This window comes from Strongylocentrotus purpuratus, unplaced genomic scaffold, assembly GCF_000002235.5.
Source record: "Strongylocentrotus purpuratus isolate Spur 01 unplaced genomic scaffold, Spur_5.0 spur5_contig_817, whole genome shotgun sequence".
Classification (NCBI taxonomy): domain Eukaryota; kingdom Metazoa; phylum Echinodermata; class Echinoidea; order Camarodonta; family Strongylocentrotidae; genus Strongylocentrotus; species Strongylocentrotus purpuratus.
The window spans coordinates 753,479-780,337 of record NW_022145521.1 but is presented as its reverse complement, the minus strand read 5'-3'; the positions used below and the strand labels follow the sequence as shown (position 1 = coordinate 780,337).

The window sequence follows — 26,859 nt, the reverse complement described above, 5'->3', positions numbered from 1 at the left end:
CTTCACTTTCATTTACAATTACACATGTACATAGTACCTTAATATGCAGAAAAACACCTGCATTTGTAAAAGATTACAGGTCTTCACAATGCTTTTTCACAATACCAATGAAAAAGTTATCCATTTCTGGCCCAAAGATACTAATACAGTGCCTTTGTACTATATAAAAATATAATTTTATTGAAATCCCACTGACAAGTATTTCAAAAGTGATTCCTATAAAGAAAAAGGTTATCTGACACTTTATAATCGATTCCTACTCATAAATAGAGGCATAACTATAGCCATAAACTAAGGTTTCATTATTTTTTCCACAATGAAATTTATCAAACTATGAATGAGTGAGGTATTCCTAAAGCTAAAGTGAATGTTTGTGGAGGTACCGTGGTCTAGTGGATATGTCACCGGACTGAATTACATGGTTTGCGGTTCGCCCTGGCACTAATATCTTTTAGCTTGACATGATTTATTGATTAACCTGCATTCACCACTCTCCACCCAGGTGTGATGTTAATGGCAGCTCGCTCACTTCATACTTTTATACATATTACTTTTAGCTGGACACCATCATATCTAGGTTTTATAAACGTATAGCCCAACAATTGTCTTTAATTTAGTAATCCAGTAGCATTTTATTTCTTTATACAAGTCAAAGTCAATGATTTACGACAGCAACTGCAGATATTTTGGATAAACACCGTTTTATGTTTTTTTTTATAAACTTCACCACACTTATAGTCTTACATGTATCTACACTCAGCAAGAAAAGAAAGTGGACACTCTTTAGTGTTCAAAATTTTCTTAAAAACCGTCAATGAAATATAATAATATACATGTGTATGCATCAAATTAAAGGAAAATTCTATTCTACCAATAGCAATTAAGATCAAGTTTTGAACTTTAATGCTTGAATGGGCTCATTCATTTAGCGGTAAGAAGAAATTTAAAAATAGTGCAAGTAGCCATTCAAATGCTAATGATCATGTGCATCTGTAAAATATTCATGTTGAACACTGAAAACAAAGACTAAGAAACAATGAGTATTGAGCTCTGGATGTCAACTGTAGTCTCAGGATTGCTTGGATTCGACAAGCATGGTAAAGATGCCTCTCCTTTCCCATTTTTCTTGAAGCCTATCTGCACTAGTTTGGCCAGGAGGGATTAGACCTCCCTGCATGGTCACTGGCAGGTGGTTATCTCATCAAATCCGCTCTCAATTAACATAAGAAAAAGGGATCATGGGGGACCAACGGGTACCGCTTAGGCATTGTTGGCTATATAGAGGGTGCAAGTAGCACGGTCCCGCTTTTATTTTTTGGGTTGCTTGTCTTTATTTTATTTTTTCGACTCAGCAAGATGAAAATGCTTATTAACATTTCAATGGCCAGATGCCCCTTTTTTGACATTTTCTTTCTGAGACTAATTTATTGTTAAATGGCCATGCTCACTCATGTGTGAATGGTATGATTAACAGCGCAGAGAATTAGTTAATGTTTATTTTGATATATGAACTATAATTATATATTAATTTTTTTTTGATAATCTTAAATATAAACAGTGTCCACTTTCTTTTATCCCTGAGTGTAAACTTAATTAACTACTTAGTACTACATAGTAGTACCTACAGTACATACAGCAAATTTATTTAAACCATTCCACAAATTTTTAACCCCACACCCGAAAGACATTCCATACTAGCAGAAAAATGCTATGATTCAATACTGACTGCCATATTTACATGTACATTTTACACAAAAATCTTATACAAGAATATTGTATTTGAATGATCATCACAGGTTATCTTGAGTTCTGGCAATGAAAACAAATATTTTTGATTTCACTGTATAAAAAAACTTGGTCATGTGCAAAAAGAATATAAATCAAACTTAACTTTGACCCAACATCAAGAGCTAGAACACTTGACCCTGAACATGTGCATAATGTGTGTTTCAGTTTTCAGTAAATTTCATTTCCACACCCATCTACTGCATAATAAACAATTCACAACAAAACTCACATTTGAACTGCGATTCCATTCCCAGAACTCATGGTTATCTTTATATCTTGTATTGGGCTGCACTTTGCCTATTTTCATCTCTATTTTGTTGTTATCATTTATTTCTTTTTTTCATTTTCATTTTTTTTGTTAGGTTGAACTTCTCCTACTTGCCAAGAAAAACTAAATACCTGTTTTAGTCTGCACAAGTTTACCTGCATACATTATCTATTATGAATTACCATTTAAAGAAACATTTATGAAAGATGTGTTATGCATAGCTTTTGAATACAATAATACAATGTCCACTGTATATCATTTTTCTAGCTACGTTTTTTTTGCAAATGATAAATAATATTTCTATATTTTATGCATCACACACCAAAACTATTAAATAACCAAATAAAATCCAGAAGCTTCTTCCAACTCATTTTCTTATTTTTCATTTTTTGATGAAAAGAAGAACCATTTTGTCCACTACATGTACATGTATGGACATTTCATTCAAGTCTATGATTTGTAGAAAATGAATTTCCATTTTATAAATTGAATAATACCAAGTTAGTTACCAATCAGAAAATGGCCATTAGGCATACATGTACATACCCTTATTTATTTCAGATTAAAATCGATTCAAACCTCTACCTAAATATGATCTGATAAACAAATAATAAAAACATAAATCATAGAGACATAAAGGTGATTTAACTTTTAATAAATAGGCGACTTAATCAGATAATCATGGATAAAAGCCACAATCTTTTATGATAAGTCAGTCACATAACCTTTTTTTTTTGTTACAGGGAGTTAAGGTAGAACGACCCAAAATAGGCTTTTGATGATGAGAATATGATGGCCATTAACCATGATGATGATTATGATGATGATGTTAATGATGACAATGATAAACACTAACTGTATACTTCCAATACATGTACATAGAATGTATGTTTCTGCTAATTTTCTGTGACTTCTGTGTGTTTTTTTAAAGAGAAAAACCAAGTGGTATGTTTTGGGACTAGTATATAGCCAATATAGTGGTGTGTGTGCATATTGTGCCATGCCCTATATCTAATGAAAGTGCACATGAAACTGCTATTCCAAGCTCCCGGTATACTGTATCAAAACTGCAATCTCCTCATATTCGTTAGCGGTTGCATAGAGTAATGACATGGTGCAAACATTTAATTCTACATCAGATATGATCGTTCCGTTACAAGTAAAGCTTCTAAACATTACCCATGAACGTCACGTCATCATCAGGGCAATTTCATACAATGCGTCACATACTTTGTCTTTTCTTCCACACATATTTCTTCCAAAAATGAAGAATGTCTTGATCTGACTACTGAGTAATGGTGTTTCCTTGTATCATAGTCATACCAAAACACTTTTCATTCATTGATGAAAAATATCGATAAGTGTCATAAGTACTACATATATGGAACACATTGCAAAGGATTGCCCATCAGAAAAATGATCTTTGATAATTAAGGTGAAACCAAAAATTAGGAAAAAATAAATAAACAACCCTCAAACACACTTCCATATCTGGGATTTTGTATATCAATTTTTTTTAAAACTCATCAACCTGACAGCAATTTTTTTTTTTAATACAAGAAATGGTGTGCAGACTCGTCCATTTCACTAGCAAGATTTCATTTAGTTCTAATTCCTCTCAAACCAGATTTTCCTACCGGTATCTAACCCTTGAGTCTAATTTCTGCTTGATTCTCTTGCCACTCCAAAGTTTCATCGGCACTCTGCACGTCCAATCCCATTCCAAATCTGTCAGTAAAATCATCAAATTGGCCACCATTTCCTTTCCAAATATTTGATCCTGTTGTGAGCAATACACTGTACATGTATATCACTTTATCACGCTGTGTCTTCTCATCCTCAGCCACTTTTTCCAGAAGAAGATTAAAATCTTGCATACACCTCCTGATCCTCTTTCAACCCTTTATGTTATTCCTCTTCAGCAAGTTTGTTCCACAATTGCATCAGTATTCATCATCACACATATTTCCTTGCTCGATCCTGACAAATTGTAAGAATTGTACTTCCTTTGGTAACATCCGCTTCGACATGCACAATGCACTGAAAACCAATAACCCAATCTGATGTTCTAGTAGATGGACTTGGCGCACAGTATTTCTAATGATACCCTGGAGTAGTGGTATTCTTAGAACAGCTTATCTGATAGAAACCTGAAGAAAATAAACAAATTCAGTTAATAAAGAATTGCTAAGAATATGTAGAAACCAGAATATTTAAGTGGATGATTTTGCACACATATCTCAAACAAAACAATTAGTTGTATTTTCTTTTAAGTCAGAAATGGAATAAGAATGATACATTTCTGCAATTTCCAAATATCTTATGCCATTTTGGGTAGGAATCTAAAGAAGAAGTCTTCACCGAATGACAGGCATTTGTCAAGGGACAACAGTTATCAGCATATTATTTCAGACATACATGTACATTCATAATCTCTTCATATATGTACATGTACATGTATTTGTACAATATTCACCTTTTTTCATTTCATTTAAAAGTAAATACATACATGTGTTCAGGTACATGTACATGTATTCCTGACATACTATGTACATACCTGTATATTACTTTATATTCATTTTTCAGCACCGATAAAATGCTGGTTGTTTTAATGGAATTCATTTTTTTTTCTCAAAATTTCATTGGAATATTCAGTGACATGCAAAAAACATTACCCTTACCCTAGTTTTAACTGCTACCATCTGCTGTTCTTTCTGATGCTGTTGTACTTGATGGGCTTTCTGTTGATCCTGTGGTAACGGTTGGATTATTGACTGGTAATGGTCCTATATCATGGTTGAGATTAAGGGAAAAGAGATAACATAAATAAGATATAGTATTTCACATCTACAGTGACATGATATAAAATCCCACTCAAGGATTTCGGGTAGCAAGATTTCCAGTAACCAAGAAACTAATGGCCAGTGAAGTATATCTACACTGAATTTTATGTCTTTCTTCTGCAGGCATTGACTATAAAATAGACATACAAAATTATCATATTGTTCAACTACAAAAGTCTGGATCGGTATGAGGGATACTTTTACTCTCCTACAGTACATACATGTACCGGTACATATGAGGGAAGAACTTGAAAGTTTGATCTGAAATGCATGTATATTTGAGAAATAACATAACAAAATATTGATGATGAGGTGTTTGGCTCACTCACTTACAAATGTATAGTTATCTTACAGATGAAATTGTTTCTAAAATTCAGATAAGGTTCCTTCCATGTTAATGTGCAAATCTGAAAATACTAGGTTACATGGAAAATGTGTAATTGGAGTTCACATGGCAGTTATAGCGTTCAAAGCTGATCTAAACAAACCAATCACAGATTAAATCAATTCCATTTCACCAGGGAACATTATTCTCCAATTTCATGACCTTAATCAACACTGTGTACTAACATTTAACCCATTGCTTACCGGAATAGACCGACTCGTGTACTAGAGCCTATGGGAATGAAAGAATTCAGTAAAGGGCTTTTTAAGGAACAGTAAAAATCTCAATACTGTATTCATTCCTACCTCCTTCTGCAGGTGTACAGGCACTACACTCTCGTTTTAAATTGCTTATCTGGTCCTGGATTGCTGTAATCCTAGTCCCAACTTCATTATCAAACGAGTTGGCACCCGCTATTTCTTGCTGAAGGGTTTCGACATCACTTTGGAGGGTAGAGACGTCAGCAAAGTTATCATTCTTGAACTGCGCAAGGGAGCGTTCTAGGAGCATCTGCATGCTGTTGGTGACATTGACGTTCAGTAGATTGGGGTTGCCATCAACAGGTTTAAGCTGGAAAACAAAAGGCAATCAGAAAATGACAGTGAAATGTTACTTCTTATCATGCATCCATTATAATGGCTCTAAACAATATAAAAATAAATATTACATAAACTAGATGGACCTTCGCCCAGACCACCTCATTCCAGTGACAAATTCTTATCTTGTTTTTAATCATTTGTGTAAGTATATGTGTAAGTGAATATTTCTATTCATTTACATATCGGTGTGTTGGCTCAGTCAGTAGAGCGTCCGCCTCACAACCGGGAGGTCGTGCGTTCAAACCCCGGGCGCGTCATACCAAAAGACGTTAAAAGACGGGAGTTGCTGCTACCTTGTTTGGTGTTCAACAATAAGGGATAGAGCAACGTCGATCTGGTGCTGCTCAGTGGCTGCCGGGCTCACGATCAATTGGGCAAAAAGAATTTTCATTTTTGGTTTAACTTAATAAAATTTGGAGTGGACTTTAAAAAGATTATTATTATTATTATTATTATATCAACATGACTCCAAATCTACTTACCTCTTTGACTTTCTCCTCTAGTCTTCCTATCCTGTCTGTTAATGACTGCAACCATGTAGCGTTGAAATTAGGCAAGTCTTCTATCGGAATGATGTCTGTTACTGGCATTGATGCAATGCTTCTGTTATATTCATCCTTCTGCAATAGAATACCCCCAAGAAAGAATATAAATGAATGTTGAAGTAGTGACAGACACTCGTAGTCTATGAAAGGGGTTATACCTTACCATTTTATTGTTACCATTTCTGTAAAGTCACATGGATTGGAAAAGAAAACCTTTGGGTTACAATTATTTAGTTAATCATTTAGTTAATCACCTTTTTTTATGTTACCATTTCTGTAAAGTCACATGAATCGGAAAAGAAGACCCTTCGGGTTACAGTTATTTAGTTAATCTTGTTCTTTTCCCGGCATCCATGTGACTCTTTTCCAAATGTACTCTTGTTTTGTATTCAATGATTTTCTTTATTTTTGCTGAACAAATAATAATAATAATAATAATAATAATAATCAAATAGAGACTCAAAATACTGAGGGGCAAGGTGAAGTCTTTCTTTGCAAAATAGATGACAGCATAATTTGTCTAGCTCGGAATAGACATTCCTAAAAAATTATCTTTAAAGGGATCGTTTAACCATGATAAATCTGAGATGCACGGCCCTACGTGTTATCAGTGTCTGTGATATGGTGTTACGTTGAAGCGCTAAAAAAAATTGTGCTTCACAATGATCAAGAAGTGCCTCAAAAAAGTAAAAACCTTTGAGTGACCGGTTTTACCATACCGGTACTCGTTTTCCCCAATAGACTGTAGTGTTATGAAAACCGTTTGGCAAACGCAAAATTTGATTTTGATTTTCAATCATAAATATCTTGATAATCAGACAGGCGATCGGCTTGTAAAAGTCATGGGGTTCCTGACTGACCTAAAGGTTTATAATTATCATTGCAGCATGAGCTAAATCCGGATTTACATCGTACACGGCGGAAGTTCATCCGTTCTAAAAGTTTTGTGCTGCTCAAAACTTTTTGCGCGGATGAAATCATAGTGGACGTATGCTCGATGGATGGAGCGTATGAAACACGTATGCAATGAGTACATAACGGATGCATAGCGTATTCCAACGGATGGCAAGATTTTTGTACGTCTTACATCCTCTTTGCATACGTACCGTAAATAACGTTGTATAAACCGCCCTCGTGTATTAACCGCACCCCTCTTTTTCGCAGAGATTTTTTTTTTTTTGTGTGTAAGATCATTACGGTACTGTAAATTAAAAAACAGTAGGGACCTAGGATAGAACCTTGTGGTACACCATGTAATAGAAGAAAAATTGGAGGAATTATTATTATAAACTACATATTGAGATCTATCAGAAAGATTACTTTCAAACCAAGATGACAGACAAATTTGAGTGTTGTTCTAGTTTCCGAGTGGTGAGTCAACACACCGATTACCGAGCTGGGAGACATTGCCAGGCATAGCGCCAGGTGGAGGGGCATAAATTGAAACTTTAAAAAAAAAAAAAAAAAAAAAAAAAAAAAAAAAAAAAAAATTTTGGTGTACCGTGTATTAACCGCACCCCCGACTTTGAAATTTTTTCGGCGGCAAAAAAGTGCGGTTTATACACCGTTATATACGGTAAGTGCAGTGGGACCGGGCCTTAAGACAAAGTTACCGGATCTCTTTAAGGTGTGCACATGTACTTGTAGTATGGGTATGGCAGAGTTGATTTGGCCAGAAGACGATGATGTGATTCAATTGTTTTCATTATTATCAGTCATTCAGAAACTGGGGAAAACACCAAAGTTTTGCATCCTCATGTCATTCTGCACATAAATTGCTTTAACATTTTAACCTATATTTAGAATTCATGTATACTTTGCAATATTTACAGAATGAATATTGGTTGCTGATATTTTGAATACAACATAATATAACAGCTATATATTATGCTTGTGTAGCACATATCCCCTGATATAACATCTCCATGCACTTCCGATAGACTGGATATTAAAAAAAAAAATTATACATCATATTATGGAACCCCAAGCATGCAGAGCAAAATGTATTTTGGGTTATTTGTTACCTTCAGGATTGAGTGTGCTGAATATAACTTACCAGAAGTTCAATATCTACTTTCATTTGAGCCAGGTCAAACTGACTGGCCTGAAGACCCTGTGGAGCAGAGCTGCTATGGCCAGCCACAGTGGGCAGCAAAGGAGGTGAAGTAGCTGTACCGTTTAGTAGCGTCTTTCGAAGCTGAGTCAACGAGGCGACTACTTCCTCATGCTCTCTGGAGAGATTTGTTGCAGTGCTCTGTACTTCATGAACAGCAGCCCATATTCTCGTAATATCCTGTAGGCGCAAAATTAGGTGCAATCAGAAACACATCGTTTGATAAATGTACTGTCTTTTTATTTGTTTCACTTGTCTCTATTTTTGCAAACTCCTTATCTCTTATCTCCATAAGCATAAAAATTCCACATATGTTGAGTTTGCAAAGCTGAATTGAAATTATAATCAGAAGGTGGGAAACCCTTGAATTATTAAAGATCTGAAATAGACCTTGGATATTCCTGGACAGTGTTCCTTACTATATTTCAACAGATAAACCTTACACAATGTACCTCTTAAGAACCAAAGATCTGTATATAAATGAATCCGACCCTGCCTATAAAACAATTTAAAAAACAAATATGTACTCCAGCAGTAAGGTACCCAGCACTTAAAAATATTTTACAATGTATGTTTGGTGTGCATTTGCATGGGAACCCAGCCTGACTCAGGCTCTGGGGGCAGGATCTTGATGTTATCTTTTCTCCCTACTCCTTACCCAATCACCCAAAGAATACTAGGTATTAAAGTATTCTGTTCTTAATATTATACATACAACCTTGTACACAAATTATTTTTTAGGTGAAAGGAACCCTATAAAAGTTATAATTCAGCTTCAATGTGTACCTCTTTGACTACAATAAATTACGGACTGGGTCCAGAGCTCCCCAGTCCTGTTGAAAGTTATATGTAATGACCATAAAAATCTTTTTCCTAAATAAAATAAAAAGATAACATATAATTCAGAATGACACCCCTGATTAAAAAATCTAGAATTAACTTTAATCTGTACCTCTTTGACTTCAATCAATTGTGGATTGGGTCCAGAGCTTGCCGAGCCTGTTGAAGGTTCTGTAGCAGGAGGATGTTTGGTTGTGGCACTTGAAGCAGAGGTGGGTGGAGCTACCTCCGGGCTTGGTGGGGTGGTAGGTGGATTTTGTAAAAGAGTTATTTGGTTCTTTAAGGTATCGACCTCATTCTGAAAGGTAATATGGAGGATAAACAAATTATCCACAAACAATAACAAATACTATAGTAATCTGTAGAAATTGACTGTACTACTTATAGCTACTTGCGCCCTGTATATAGCAAACAATGCCTAAGCGGTGATGGTTCGTCCCCAATGGTCCCCTTTTTCTTATGCTAATGACCATGCAGGGAGGTCTAATCCCTCCTGGCTAAACTAGTGCAGACAAGCTTTAAAGGTCCCTTTTTATTTCTCCACTTTACTCTCGTCTGTTTGCAGGGCTGTAGCCTCTTCCATAAAATAAATATTAATTGCTCAATCCGAACTATCGTTTTAAATGCGAGTCTCGTTTAATACAGCATACTGATTGGTTTAATATCGGTTGTTCGATTTTGGATCTTTCATGTCAACTTTGGTATACAAAAGGACACTGAACATCTACGAACATGCAGTAAGAATGTAGAAACTATTATTCTATCTTGGTATGCTTTTGTCATCATACATGTATGTTTCACAACATCTCAGAGTCCTTTTATGCAGAAAAAGAAGACTTGAGATGGGATTTTATGATCATGATCTTACCGATAATTCTGTTATCCTTTGTTCATATTCTGTTATCTTTTGTTCATTATCTGATACTTTCGCATCCTGAGTCTCATGTTTTCCTTTGAGATCTTCTACTTCACTGCCAAGCTCAGCAACATTCTACAAGATGACGATAGAAAAGAGGAGAGAAGCAAATCAAAAATAGTTGAGTCGACTATCAGACATCATGGCCACATTTTAATTTTAAAGGGTCTATTTATACAGGGTATAAATCTGCATTTTTAAATTCAGTTTTCAGCAGCCTGAAAATGAGATATATTCCAACAAAAAGTCATACATGAATGAGCGTTTAATGAATTAATAATAAAGACAACACATACATGTAGATTGTTCATTACTTTCATTATCATAGCTTTTATAATGTGATTTTTTTTTTAAAAGAACATTTACAGCTTCATCCTCCTCATCTACTTGTAAGCTGCATTCCTCCATGGGGAGGGGTTTTTCAATACTATTGTCCCCTCAACAAGTGAAAATGCTCATTTGCAGAAAGCTATTATCCTCTTTCTCTTTATCTCCCTCTCTCTCTCTCTGCCTCTTACTTTAATACTCACTTCTCTATGAACTCTTGTGCAGCCCCCAAACTCTGGGATAACTTACCATCTGAACTCAGGAAATCACCATCTGTGAATATCTTTAAATCAAAACTGAAAGTACATCTTTTCAATTGACTGTAAATCTAAGCATATCAGGAGCTCTTGTAGCACAGTAGAATATACATGTATACTTAATTTTGGATAAGTTTCTGCGCTCTAAAAATGTATTACTATTATTATTATAACTCACCTGTTGCAGCTCGGCTACTGATGCAGATGATGTTTTGCCCTCAAGGACTGCTATCCTGGCTTTTAAAGAATCCAATTCATCTTGCTTTGTTTGGACAGCACTCAGTGACTTGTTTAATATATTAATCTGTGAGTACATAGGAATATATGATTCAGAGAAATAAGTATACCCACAAAGACCCTATTCATTTGAGGCTGTGCACCATAACGTCTCCATTGTTAAAATACTAACCTGCTTGTACAGCAATCAGTAATTGGTTTCATTTTCTGGAAATAGGTTAAGAACACTGTAAGTATTTATATTTCTCTGAATAAGTTCTATTAATTATATTACATGTATTTTGTACATTATATACCTTTAAAAAAATATACAAATGCAGTGTATTATGAAAATATGAAATATGTTGTTTAGAAATGAAATGTGATGTTATTTTTAATTTGATTGTAACTTTTCATGTAATTTAGCTGAGGCTGCGATATGATAATAAAACAAACTGAACTTAAGGAAAAAAATGTACATAACGTGGACAGAGGTGATTCACAGAAATCATGCACTGCTCAGGCACTGACAAGTGTCTGGGACACGTGGCCTCAAAATTCAACGCCGGCTCCCCATAATCTTAAAGTCTAACAACCTTGACTCATATATACAATACAGACCCTAAGAATGCCAATGTGGACCATGCTCATGTGGCCCAGGCGCCTGTTGAGTGTTGAGTCCAGGCTATCCCCTTGAACATTAGAGATTTCCTGATCTCCTCCTCCTCCTTCTACTGTGAATATGGGATCCCTGCCAGATTTCTATCTCAAAACTCTTCTTTTCGTTCCTTCCACTCAGACAGTATTCAGAATAGCCTACATAATCCAGACCCATTAATATACCCCAGTCACACAGACAAGACAGAATATAAACACTGCTGCATTCTTTCCCTCTCTGCACAGTTGCTAGTTTACCACATGAGCAATTTTCCACAAAACAATAAGCACAAATTGATGATATCATTGCTATGTGCAACACAATGGCTTTGCAAAATTACCCATTTCGGTCTTGATGAGCTCAACGACAAATCTTTATAACACCAGTATAGATAAATCTTGCCCTTGTAACAATTTTTTTAAAACTTAAGCCTTTTTTTATATCTATCCCATGATAAATAAAATGTGACACAGAGAGATCATTTGTGTGGCATATAAGGAGTTAGACAAACAAGATTGACAGTTACATACTATCCCACAAAGCAATCAAGTATAGGTTGGTTTGGAGTTAATTTGGAATCAATTTGGCAGTATGACTGAGGTATCAGAGGGTTAAAAGTTATTCAGGGTTAAAAGTTATTCAGGCTTTAAAGTGATGTTTAAACTTACTTTGATATCAGCAACATCTACTTTTTCTGGGAGATGGCTCAATTTGTCGAGCCCAGATTCAAGGCTAAGAATTGTCTTCTGTTGCGATGATGCACTATCTGCTTTTATCTCAACTAAAGAAATGAAGAAATGAGAAAGAGAGACAAGTGAGAGAAATCAAAAGAAATTAACATAAGATTTTAAAAATTAGATTGGAAAATGACTTTAAAATCGATACTCTTAAAGAACAAGTAGCACTTGTCAGGACAGACATCATATCTAGTGAACTTCAACATATTGTAGAATTTAGTTACGGTAACTTGGTAAGGGGCACTTAAAATCAGGCCTGGGGATCCTAAAAATAATGATAGCTAGACAAGTAGTACAGCGAAAACCAGTTCATGCTAACTGGCCTATTAAACAAGTAAATCTGATGGCTCACAGCTAAAAGGGAGTTCACTCATATTATGGAGTTATGAACATAAAACTGGCATTAAATGAGCCATATCGCTTCAAATCCGGTCTGATCTAAAGCTTTAGTATGGCTAGTAACTTTAATAAAGTGTACCAATCATACTATGATCTATAAGGTTAAAGGTGAAATTCAAAGAAAATAACAAATATGTCAACTAATGGTATGACTAGAAACTGGTAAGCTAACAGATGGCCATCGTACAAGTTTTAGGTCAACTACATATCGGGTGATTTATAAAAATACAAATACAACCACCTGCATAGCAGCTGGGATAGAAGAGAGATTCGCCGGAAAAATAACGATGTTTTAATGACGTCACTATATGGACCAATACTGCCCAAGCAGACGACATCCCATAAAGAATGAACATAATTGCAAAGCTTTTATTTGTCAAATTATAATGAGTTTAGTGTATATAAATGTGATGGCATGTCAAACCATTCAAAAGGGGATATGACCCGATTCCGATAACTAAAATCTTTTGCTTGTAAATACACAGGATACATGTAGGTGTTAATTAACAATCAAAGAAACACGACTTTCGAATTGAAACCCCCCCCCCCCCCCCCCCCCCCCCCCCCCCCCGGAATGATATTAAGGACGGCATTTGTTCCCTCTTGAAACGCCGAACATACCGCGGTGTGTGCAGCTGAATATTCAATGGCGTCTTATTTTGTTTACAAGCGACAGATTCCTTTATTTTTGTATCGCTGCATTTGTCATCAAAATAAAATCATGTGCGGGGTTCGGAGTGAGGCAATAGATTATACATTTAGCCTGACGGTAGTGAAGTAAGAGAAAGAACTCAAGAATAGATGAAAACACAGGCACTAAAAATGTGTGAGATGGCATGGGACATCGTCTGCTTGTGCAAATCGTGTCCATACTGTGATCTCACACATCTCAGCAGCATTCGGAGAGCTCTTCAGGTGCTATGCCGGGGCAGTATTTAAGCGTTTTATAATTTATAATAATCATTACTTCAAATGTTTCCAAGCATTGAATTTTGATAACATTGTCGAATCAAAGTTTTAACTTTGCAATAATGAAATTCAGTTAGTTTTTAAAATCAATGAATATCTACTTTAATGTTTTCCTGGTCCTCCACAATTATTTGTTTTCATACCTTTTTCTAGCGATCTTCTGAGGTTATCTAGATCTTGTTTGAGGTTGAAATGCATCCAGATTAGACCCCCTGTGATGACCATACAACCCATAGTTAAGATGAACATGACAAGAGGCACACACATTGTACAGCATTGGCAGGGCTTCGGTCTGTAGTAAAGGGGGAAAAGATAGAGAGAAAGCAATATTATAAATTACAGAATATAAATCAGGCTGATGACTTGTCTTGTCAGGATGTCTGGTGATATCAAAAAGCAACATTCAAATTGAATCCATCAAAATTGACTTCCATTTAGCTTGTCTATCCATTCACTGCATAAAAACAATTTAGCCAGTTTCTCAATCATTTTCATTTTGCTGGTCCAGTAAATATTGCATGACATCAATTTGAAATGATTTTTAACCAGTTTTCCTTCAAAAATATGTCTAGCGTACATGCTATACCTAAAGTTGTTTCCTTGTATGTACATGTGTACATACCTTGTTCACAAAGAACAATTTCCTGGCAAAATCAAACAAGTCATTGCGTGAAAAAAAATTAAAAAAACACAAAAAACTAAGTGTCTCATAAAAGGTACTAAAGATAAACTTCAAACACAATACAAATTTAACATTTCTAGTTCACCAACAGGCAACTGGGCAATATCATTTTAAACAGCTACATGTATTTGTTTTTAAATGGAAAAAAACAGCACGTAAAGACCTTCCATGAGATGACATTTCCAGGTACTGGTAGGTGGAAGTCATGTAGACCAGCAATTACTTGCATCATTAACTTACTGTGGATACAATGTACCGGTAAGTGAATGCTCTAGAAAGGCCTGCGTTTAATTTACTGGGGTTAAAAAAAAAAAATGAGTATTACATGTACAGCCCTACAAAATATAAAACAGGACCTTTTTTGCTTGCGGGTAAGCCATGTTCAATGCATAAAAACAAATCATTTTAAAGTGACCTCATAGTACATGTAGATGCATGTGATCAATCAAACATACATTGACAAAACTGCTTGATCTTTGCTAGTGCTCAGCTCTCTATCGTATTTGTTTTAAGCTTGGGAATCCTTTTTTTTTCTTCATTTTTCTTCAAAGTAAGGAGTTCCTCAAATATTGATCAACAACTCCAAGTAGGGATCACTTTTGTTTAAAATTCTCACCCACTAGATCTACAAACTAAAGGAGAGCTACATGTACTTGCAAGGGAAATCATAAAGTTCCCAATTTGTATTTGATCAGTATAATAACATTTTAACTCTTACACCTGTAAATGTCTTATCCTCCACCAGATTTTGTGTCAACCTTTTTCTAAAGTTATCTGTATATATCTGATTTTTCTGCTTTTACTATAAAAGCAATTTATACAAGGGTCGGCTTCCACTTTCATCTCATCTTGAGGAGCAATACCAGGGCAGAAAACACCAGATTTTTCATTTAAATTAACTGCCTTTTAAGTAGTAAGAAGTCCATTATCTTTCCACTCACCAGCTTAGGGTTGCCATTACAAGATAATCTTGTTTATATATGTCATTATACAAATTCCAACCCCAGGCCTGCAGGGACAATGCTTTTCATATTTCTATGAAAATGAAATCTGCTTTGTGAAGTTGCAACCTCTATCAGGGGCAGCTCCTGTGTTTCTAATTATCTTTGTTTTTCATACGTACAGTGACGTGCAATTTATCATGTATTTTTCTGCCCTGTTTTAACATTTTAAAATTTTAGTTTTTATTTTGTTCTGTATTTGGATATCTCTCCTACTTACATATACAGACTCCTTACACAGATTGTTTACTACAGTACATGACATTGTATTCTTCTTTTTTCCCTGTTTATGATCATCTACGATCTCATGTCAACTTTGTCCATTAATTCAACTTGAAAGCTTAATTTATTTAATTACCCTAATTATGTCAGGTTACACATCTAAATACTTCCTGTAAGTCTCACTCTCACTTTGTATCTTTTCTTCTCTGCTCTATACCCTCCTACTCTGCCTACCTTTGATTCTCTCTCTCGCTCTATCTGCATTCTAATTGTACAAAACTGATTTTGTGTACAACCTAACCAACTTTTAGCTGTTGTGACTGTATTTTACCATTACTGTAATTGTCTATGATTCTTATTATTTCTTTTTGTAAATTGATCTGTAAGTTTTATAAGTGAAAAACAAATTTCGGAATGGAAAATAAATACTTAATTTCATTCGAATTTCATTTCATTCCCTTTCTGAGATTTTTCTTTACCAATGAAATGTATTTTCTGTCTTTTTCCATCTCTGCCTTAAAGGTCTCTCAAAATAAGTATGGCTGCAAACGGTACCTTTAATCTCTCCATCTCATTCATTTTCTCTGTATTCTACTGTTTGTATGTATGTATGAGAGAATAATAGGTAACTGTAAAACCTACAAGCAACCTTGATACATTACTTACGAAGTACATTTCAATCAAGCACTCATACAACATTACAATTCATGTAATTCTAGAATGGACAGTATCTGCTACATGTACTTTAATAGAATGACAAGACATAAAGTAGGAACTTAGGAGAAACTGTATCATGTATGATTTCATAACAAACATAAGAAAGATTGTGTAATGCATAATTGCCAATTAAAATTTATTGTCCAATTTTTGAAAAGCAATTCGTTCCTTCATCAGGATGTAACAAAATACAGACAATAAAGTTTTATTCATTAATTGGCAATAATGCATTAGGCAATTGTCTTTCTCAAGATTATGAATAGACGCAAATGAGTGGGCATTAACTGATATGTATGATTTCATGATATTCCTAAATCCTAATATTAGATTTTCTCAAATTCCCACTGATCCGTTTTCCTCATATTTTCTTTCTGACATCTACATGTATAAGAACAATTTGATGTGAGAATTGACTTCCCCTTTAATGCTAGCAAATTTACATTTAGAACAGCATCTTCTCTAACCATTTGTTTTAAATAGAGGCAATGGATAAACGGTAAAAATGCGCTTGACATGCAAACAGTATGGTGAACGGTTTAACTTTCATATTAAAAAAATATACACTGTATGAGAACTATGTATGAAACAATAAGCAAACATGTAAACTAACATCACATTACTTTGAGTATTTAAAGAGCAGAAGATTCAGAAATATGATGGTGGGCATTTAACAAAAATGTGGTATTTGGCAAGTTAGGAAATAAAGAAAAAAATAATTGAATGCTGGAAAAAACATACATGTATTGCTACTACACAATACACAGTGTACAGTGTATATGTATCATACATATACACTGTACACTGTGTATTGTATGCCATATGAGACTTGGTTAAAAAGTCAATTAAAGTGGTCAATTAAAATGCTAATAATAAATAGTGGGAGAGAATGTATAAGTATTATGTTTGTGGTTAAAGGCTATTGGTATGACATACAATCTACTGGTAGACCAATAACCTATTTGGATTGGAAAGGAAAAAAAATGAGGAAAGAAAATAATATGAAAAAGTATTTACACATGTATGAACTTCAAATTTAAAAGCTACAATGCTACACACTTCTGCAAGATAGAGATATCATAGAACAAATAAATAATTATAATGAGCCGGAAAACAAGAACAATTTACATCTGAAAATATTTTTTTAAATGTAACATAGTGCAATGAACTTTGAAGAATTTTTTTGCAACTGTACATTTCTGCAAGGTGGAGAAATCAAACAAGAAATTGGGGAAAACAATAACCATCCAAAAATATACATTTGAGTTAGTTGAGAGTCATGACCACCGTTCTGTAATTGGGACATCGTTATGCTGGAAATGTCAATTTCATTTCCCTGTCATTAGCATGTTGTGTCAGACTGCACAGTATGCCTCATAGGACGCACAGTGATCTCTGCAGACACGACTAAATGAATCTAAATTGCATCAACCCTAGCTGCCTCTAAGCTAGGGATCACGTGATGGCCAACATTATATCAGGGTTTGATGGAATTCTGATCAGGCCCAACTGAATTACATTGCCATTTCATATATTTATAGTATGTTGATTTTTATTAGGTTCTCCTGGAAAAGAAATTGACTGAGAAATGTTGAGAGAAAAAAATTAGATTCTGTCATTAAATACAAAATTTAAAGAGGGCCCTTTATGAAACAATATTTTACTCGGGTAAATATTTTGGGTCACATATCAGCTTCACGCCTATTTCTATCCCCCAAAATCAAATACTCTCTAAATGATGGTTTGTTGGTAGAGAACTTGACACACACCATGTCCAGGGTTTATCATGCTTTATTTTCTTAGAACTCTAACCTTTATAACACATAATGCTGGGTTAATTATTTTTTTGCAGGGGGGAGGGTGGTCATTTGAGCTTTATTGATGCATCAATCTCATTTCAGAAGTATTTCAAGACCTACACTGTACATCATGCAATCTACATTATAAGATAATCATAATAGATGCGTCTTCATCTCATGTAAATTTTAATTGACTCTCCAAAATATTTAGACCTTGAGCAATCAAGTAGAACATGTATCTGCCACTGGATCCCATTTTCAGTTGTAATTGTAAAAGAAATATTCATACATTCATCTAATTAACAACAACAAAAATCTTGGACCATAAGACTTTACCCCTATCTAATGATGATGCACATTCATCATAAGTTGTTCCCCCCCCCCAAAAAAAAAATACAAAAATACAAAAAAAAATACAAACAAACAAACAAAACAAACAGAGACCTATCAAACCATTAAAGCATTTACCAAGAAGGGTAGAAGCATTGTACACGTAACCTTAACAGTACCGGTATATATTATGCTCATAAAATAATATGCAGGTATGTGGTAGATGCACATCAATCATATACTTGCATGAATGCCATCACAGCAGTAAATTGGCTTACAAGCAGTTTGGCTGGCCATCAACACCAGCAGTCCAAATTCCTATACAACTACAGTGTGTTATGTAAAGTTCTACAAAAACAAGTTTTGCATGTTATATTTCAAGTATTTTTTTCCTATTATTTAATAACAGATCCCTTTGGAAGAGAAGCTTTTTAATACCGGTACATGTACAATGTATATACATGTAAGTTTTATGCATTTCCTGTTATTTATAACATAATATTTTGGATGTACACTGTATTGTTTTAGAAAATTTATTCTATGTCTTACATTTAAATTATTTTGTTTGTAATTGAAACCTCTCTTCTCTATCTTATTTCATAAGAGAATTACAGACAACTAGGATATTACTCAAAAAAGCTTGCTCAGTGCCTCTCAAAAAACAAGCAATTGCACGAGTTTCAAGCTGATTTCCAGATTTTCAGTTTGATATTAGCCTGTGTATGATATAATCTTGGCTTCAAGGCAGACTTTGCTACTCATACTGAAAGTTCTGGAAACTACAGTACATGGATCAATCTTCCTTCTCTCAGTATTTGAACAACATGGATTACACTGCTTGTAGAGTTCAACAAGTTACATCATGGGAACGTTTCTCGAAACCATTAAAGTCTTTAACTTCTTGGACATTTTATAGAATCATGTGGTATTAAATTGACATGCATTTCAATGGGTTGTTCGCAAATATACTGTACATGTAGACTTATGACAGTTTCAAGAAACTAGCCCTATAGGATACAGAATATCATCTTTATAGAGCCAGAAGGATGTTGCTAAAGTTTCATGTACAAGTTAATGCCAATCTGGCTCCAAATGTAGCATGCAAAGATCAGCTTACTCACACATTATTCTTATATTATACAACACCTATGTGGATCCCTGTCATTTGATTGGAGGATTGTTGGTCACATGATATTCAATAGATTGTATATTGCACGGTCATGCATTTTTGGTTATATGCGCCGTGCATTTTTGGTTATATGCAGACTGCGTACCTCTCTGCCGTGCGCGTGCGCGTATCCCTGCGTGTATCTGACGCGAAGGCAATCTGAATGTAATCGAGAAGGCTTGAATCCAACTTGAATTTATCTTTAATATAAGGAGTAAAGCATAATTTGTTGATTAACGTTCTATTAGATCTTCTTCGATGTTGTATAAAACAAATAATGAATGTTGAATAGAATGTTAATCTTTCAACTCATGAAAATATTCGCACTATTGAACTCATAACCATTCATTATTTGTATACTATTGCATCCAAACATTTCAAGATGTCTGTAATGCAATGTGCATGCTCATGTTTGTAATGCATTTTGAAACAATACAGCTATTTATTTATTCATTAATTTATTCATGTATTTATTTCATTTTTTTAAAGTTAGTTTGTTATTCATTTATGTTTTTTATTGTTTCGTTTTAATTTTCTTTATTTTCTTCATCTTTGGGACTATTATTTGATTCCATTCTTGCAATATTCGAAAAACTGTACACACTTAAAAGGCTTCACACACCATGGCAGTAAACCTGAATAACATTATTTATAACATCTTCTCTTTTTTAATGAAAATCACTGGCACATTAAGTGTACATGTACAATGTACATACATGTACTTGTAACAATTATTTACATTCTACCAATTTCACCCAACCTCCCCATGTAGAAAGATACAGGAAGTAATGAGGATATTGTAACTGATCTTAGCATAGGCTGACTGTCTAACAAGCGTGTCCACACACAATTTTTTTTTATCCCGAAACTCTATAAAGAATCATTGTATAAATTCCAGGGTGTCCACACACACAAGAAAGTTATCCCGAAACTCTAGAGCGAAACGTTATATAGGTGCGCAGTTTGCCAACTGCGGTCATGAAATGGAAGCAGATATGAGAGGTCAGGTCTCCTTTCGTGTGCAGTCACGTTAAGCCCCGCCCAGTTATACCGTTCTAGTTTGACCAGTTATACTAGCTACATGTACGTCCACACACAACTCATTACGTGATTCTTTATCGAGTTCTAGTTCAAAACGATGCCCAGACCCGCGTTTCATTATACAACGTTTTGTTATCGTTAGTAAGCATACACACACACAATTTCATTGTATTACTATCCCGAAACGGTATAGTTATACCGTTTCGGGATAGTTATACAATGAATTTTTTGTGTGCGGACACAGGGTAACATACATGTAAATCATTGAGTAATCTTTAAGTACTGCACAGATTGGGGGCATTCGGGTTGTCATTATATAAATAGGGACTTTTCTATTTGCACATCGACATAGTGGACTGCTACGTGTGACGTCCTTAAGGCCATCACACGTAGCAGTCCACTATGTCGACGTGCACATCGAAAAGTCCCTAATACCAAGTACTAAAGTAAAGGGTAGCTCCAGATCACTTTCAAATCCGATATTGTTCAGAAAATATAAGGAGTCCATCAACAAAGGCATTTTTCATACATTAATCTGGATTAATCTGGTAAGGTTTAATTGGAACACCAAGGATGACTGTACATGTACGTTACTACATGTACCTACTCTCCTTCAAGCTCAAAACTTCACACTTTTAGTACCATATGTTCTTAATCCAGACTTTTTTTAATAGAAAAGAAATTGTTCATTTACATGATACATGTACATGTACCTGTACAGGGTGTACATGCAAGTATAAACTGATCAGATCTATAGGCAAACTCCAGTTCTGCATCTTTAATTCGCCTCGATTTACATGGAAATGTGTACATTTATGTACACTCATGTACATATTTTCAATATGATTCTATGAGCATGACCTACATGTAACCTCATGAACCCAAACATTTTTTGATTAATCTTATTCATGCTTATACATTGTACTTGAGCCAAAGTTAAAGGGATCCGGTAACTTTGTCTCAGATTCTGAAATAAAATTCTGGATTTAGCTCATGATGCAATGATAATTATAAACCTTTAGGTCAGTCAGGAACCCCATGACTTTTACAAGCCGATCGCCTGTCCGATTATCAAGATATTTATGATTGGAATTACAAATTTTGAAAACCGTTCGCCTGACGGTTTTCATAACACTACAGTCTATTTGGGAAAACGAGTATGGTATAACTGGTCACTCAAAGATTTTTTACTTTTTTGAGGCACTTCTTGATCATTTTGAAGCGCGATTTTTTTAGGGCTTCAACGTTACACCATATCACAGACACTGATAACATGTAGGACCGTGTATCTCAGATTTAACATTGTTAAACGATCCCTTTAAGTTAAAATTGCATCAGTGGTTCCTAAATTAATACAGTAATTTATTACAGAGAGTGTAAATGTGAATTTACTGAGAATGTTTCTTGTTTTTAAATGAAACTGTGGCCTATTGCATACAAAATCTACATCTTTACATGAGTTTATTACAAATTGGTTGCACAATAAAAAAAAAATATATATGTTGGGGAAATTGCGAACATTTTTATGATGCTGTGGCCTGTGACCTTTGACCTCTTACATGCAGTCACAGTATCTAATTGTTTTATCCTCAAAAGTTTGATTAAAGTTACTTGAATACATGTTCATGTACATGTAGTTCTCCAGTTATCCTGATAATGAACTATTTTGGGAGAATTTTTTCTACACTTGATCTTTGACCTTGTACTGTACATCCACACTCTAATCAAATTATCCTTGAGGATCAGTATATTATATAAGGTACATACTAATATTTTTTTTTTCTTCTTCTGTGTTTATGATTATGATATACTTATATTTGTACTATGTTATCATGTCAAATTGTTTATGACTGTTATTTTTGATGTATCACTCATAGGCCTTTTTAGGCCGGCCGTCTGATGACGGGTGTGATTTTTTAATAAAGAAATAAACTCAACTAAACTAACTACTACTTGATCAAAGTTTGGTAATTTTGATAAAAATTCCAAACAAACTAGCGTGCGTTTGCAAGTATGAAGTGTTTCTTGCTTGATTTACAACTTTATAAGTCAGTTTTTATTTCTTCCATTACTATCTTTGAAATACTGTGGCATTTGTTTGTGTTAAGTTTGTTTTTGTCCATTTCTTTCCCTTTTCGATATCGGAGCTCGCTTGGTGTTGAGCTACCTGGTGTATACGGTGCACAACGAAAGGACCGGTGTTGCTTGGTTAGAGAGGCAGGTACGAGAGAGAGATGGAGGGAGAGAAAAGAACAGCGGAGCTCATGCCAGTAAGTCTAGAGTACTGGGGTGTAATGTGTAAACAAAATCGGTGTGTGGCAAGTGCTCTGACAGTGATTAATTACACACTAAAGTCTTGTTCAAGGACTTTGCGGTGTGAATTCAGTGCCTTTTCTTTGGAACAGTTCTGGGAATTTGATTGACTTGAGTGGAAATAACACACATGTACATGTACATGAAGAAAAATTGGGACTTTTTTTATCATCCTCAAGGTTATTTGACACTTGTGGCATTGACTTTAGCGAGGTTGACTGTATATCCATCAAGATGGCTGTGTATGTGTAGGGGGTAGGGGGGGGGGGGGGGGGGGGAGAGGGACTTGTGCTATTTCAGAACACACACACAAAAATTATGAGGTCACATTTATTCACAATACAAATGTACAAACCTCCTGATAACAGTTTTCTTTGGTGCCAAAAAGAGTTCCTCATTATCTGAAGAATTTGACTCTGAATCCAAGCGCAGAAGCTCGTGACCCTCCTTCGAGCGCTTGCTCTTCCCGTTCTTCTTTCCGTTAGGCATGGTTAGGAGTGCATCCAACTCTTTGCGTTTTTTCATTCTTTTCGTTCCCCTCGAAGAAGAATTTTTGGGTCCGCCCTGTGGCTCCAGATTTGATACTTTTTCTTGCTGTCACTGGGACACTGAAGGTGTGAACATATCCATCCAGGACCTCCTGAAAAAAAACGATATGATATAAATGAAAGAAATGTTTGAAATACAAAGATTCCTAACAAAACTGTGAAAGGGATATCAGTTGACGTTACATGTACAGCAATCTGTAGGGATTTTTTAGCCTTATTTGTTCCGAAATTTCTAAAGATTTTGAAACTAATGTCTATAGAGCAAATTCACCAAATGTCAAGTGCTTCAGGAATATTCTCTGAATAAAACTACAACAAACCAAAATTGAAAAATAAAAATTGCCTTGATTTCCTGATTTATAAATATCAAGTTTTTTTAAAACCTACCAGTACTTTTTAAAAGCCTGTCCTAAGTAGCCTAGTCCTAAGGCTTATATTTTTATACACAATGATATACATGTACATGTGTACTTAAAAATAAACTTGAGTTCTGGTAAAAAAAAGAAAATGAATTCTCACAGAATCTAACGAAACTTACACTGAATGTTCAAGATTACAAATAAATGTCATGTGCCAAACAATTTTGGAAGAAAATGTATACTGGCTGAGTAATGAGCATAGAAAGATAAGGAAATCAGGGCAGTACTAGCCCCGACACCATGTGTGTTGTCCCATATACATCTTTCTGTGTAAGTGATTGTTACTTTACCAAGACTCTGCCAAATTTATGATGATTTTGATGACTCCAGAACCTTGCATTACACACAATTACTACATGCTATATGATCAACTTTTCTGATCCATTCCACACCTTTTCTTTCACATTGCAATTGCATTACCAGAACTCAAGTTTATCTTTAAGTGCCAAACTGCCAATCTTTCCAATGTCGCATATTTTGCAGCAAAAGTCATGTTCTCAAAAAAAAAATTGTATTCATTCATTTTCAATTACAACCACTTAGATGTACCGGTAAAGTCAGGGAGTTAATCTATGTGTGTGTGAAGTGCTCTTTGGTGTGTGTGTGTGTGTACTGTAGATGATATTCTTTAAATTCTTGATTTTATCAAAAATTTAGAAGTGTCCAAACTCCAAAGTTTGATTAATTTGGTTTACTATGAAAAAATTATTTGTGTTTATACATTTAGGTAGAATGTATGAAATTAACATAAAAAACGATTTACCTGGCATTCTAAGGAGTGGTGGTTGGGATTGAAAACAACAAAACTCTGCATATGACTGTAGCTAGGCTCACACAGAATCAAGTTGTACTTGGGTTCTGTGCGCACTCTATTCTTTGCGAGTGGGCACGCGTGCAATAAGTACCGGTAGTCTACTCAACAAAATGTTTTTGTTTCGATGTTTCTATCTCTTTTAGCATAGAGCAAAAAATAGAGCAGTAAGCTCTCAAATTAACTTTCAAAAGCTCCAAAATCGCGTGTGTGTTAAGTTAGCGACTGTGATCTTAGCAATTCATTACGGTCACTAACTTAACAGACGCGTGCCCGCACCCCACCGTCGTTACAGTATGCAAGTGTATTGTGCAGCAGTTGCTGTGAATCCCGTGAGAAGGTGTATATTATACATTAAATCTTTGTTTTTAGGAAAAATACAAAAAGGGTAAGATAATCAACACAAAATAGGTAAGAAACATAACGACTTTTAAATCATGACCATTATTTAAACAATTGATGAAGATTTAGTCTATTTTCGGTATGTTTTAGTAGGGTATCTCCACGCCGGAGTTAATGTACAGGTCAAAGTGTGGATACACTTCTGAACTAGCGCCAAACTTTCTTCAGACTAGACTCATTCACATCTCCATCAAAATATTGTTCTTAAATAGTGATGGAACGGAGAGAGAAAAAGAGAACAAAAAAAGAAAAAGGAATAGAAGAGAAGGGAAGTGAAGAAAAGAGAAGAGAGAAGAAATAAAATAATTTACAAAGAAGAAGCCAAGAGCTGAGCATTAACAAAACTGAGAACATAAGAAGAACAAGAATAAGATTAAGAACAAGATTATTTGACAAGAAGAACAAGAACAGAAGAAAAAACAGAAGCAGAAGGAAAAGAACAATAACAAGAACAAGAAGTTAGAACAAGGACAAGAAGAACAAGAACAAGTGGAGGAGGAGGAAGAAAAAAGATGAAGAATAAGCAAAGCAAAACAACAGCAGCAAGAGCAACAAAACCACTATTTTTTAATATTTTTTTTGGATCCACACGTCAAATTGCAAACAGCGTTTTCTACAAGTGGGACCATGTTCTTCTTCCCCACACAAATCGGGTTTTCATGAGCAAATCCCTCCAATATCAAAATTGGAATTACCTCAAAGTTGACTACATAAATGATTATAAGGACAACATATGATATAAGCTACGTTATATTTAATACTTACAAATCCGATTGAAGTCGATATATCTTCGTCGGCGAGTGTACATCTGGCAAATTCCGTGACACTCGACTCTTTGCTTTCAGGACAATCAATCAATCCGAGTTAGCTATTCGATCGATCCTTCTGAAATTCGTTTCAATAACCGTACCGACATTGCTATGATATCCGATATTTGTTCTTGGGTGGCGATGACATCATCAGAATCCGGAAATGATAAAGCATTTGTGCGTGTGTGAAGGGGTGTCTTGAACCGAGTCTAATACGTCTAGTCTAGCATGCCAGACAAGTTATTACTAAAGCAAAAGATTTGGTTGTCTGGGGCCATATCCTGAAAACATTGTCATCTTTCATGTAAGGGAAAATTATATTGATTCTCATAACACTTACCATAGCATAAGTGCTTGTGCGATGTCTGCTTTTTATCTTTATGTGAACGCAGCCAGGTTTGTAATTTTGTTCTAATTTTGATTTATGATAATAAAGATCCTCTTACGCTTTAGAGCCTTCGGTGATAAGTGCTTTATAAGCAACATTTTTATTATTATTTATTATTTCTAACAAGAAAGATAACATTGAACTCAAAATATCAACCCTGGATTCTAATAGTTTTGTATTCACTATATCGAGTGCCAATTGATAAATCCCTGCAAATGGCTCGCACACAGCCAAGGTTTTATATAATCTTTTATTTTCTTCATACATTTACCTATGAAATGCCTGGTAAAGTTGTTGGAAGTTCTTCTTCTTCTTCTTATATGGATAATCTGAAGTTGATTTTATACATTCA

At 34.9% G+C, this 26,859-nt stretch overlaps 1 protein-coding gene across 3 annotated transcripts; it reads right to left on the bottom strand.

The window, feature by feature from the left end:
- Positions 1-607: 607 nt before the first annotated feature.
- On the bottom strand, positions 608-26,207 carry LOC579014 (EF-hand calcium-binding domain-containing protein 14). 3 transcript variants are annotated; one of them, XM_030980161.1, is made up of 12 exons: positions 26,076-26,207; positions 23,486-23,770; positions 14,004-14,152; positions 12,424-12,536; positions 11,060-11,185; positions 10,250-10,372; positions 9,494-9,679; positions 8,485-8,721; positions 6,366-6,503; positions 5,590-5,854; positions 4,732-4,842; positions 608-4,206 (listed from the first exon to the last, which is right to left on the bottom strand). In XM_030980161.1, the coding sequence occupies exons 2-11, from the start codon at positions 23,653-23,655 to the stop codon at positions 4,745-4,747; spliced, it is 1,605 nt and encodes a 534-aa protein (XP_030836021.1). In that variant the 5' UTR covers positions 23,656-23,770; positions 26,076-26,207; the 3' UTR covers positions 608-4,206; positions 4,732-4,744. The 3 variants fall into 3 exon arrangements, with proteins under 3 accessions (XP_030836021.1, XP_030836020.1, XP_030836022.1); XM_030980160.1 differs by having other exon boundaries at positions 4,738-4,842; XM_030980162.1 differs by lacking the exons at positions 23,486-23,770; positions 26,076-26,207 and adding an exon at positions 14,483-14,585 and having other exon boundaries at positions 4,738-4,842.
- Between the last annotated feature and the right edge of the window lie 652 nt (positions 26,208-26,859).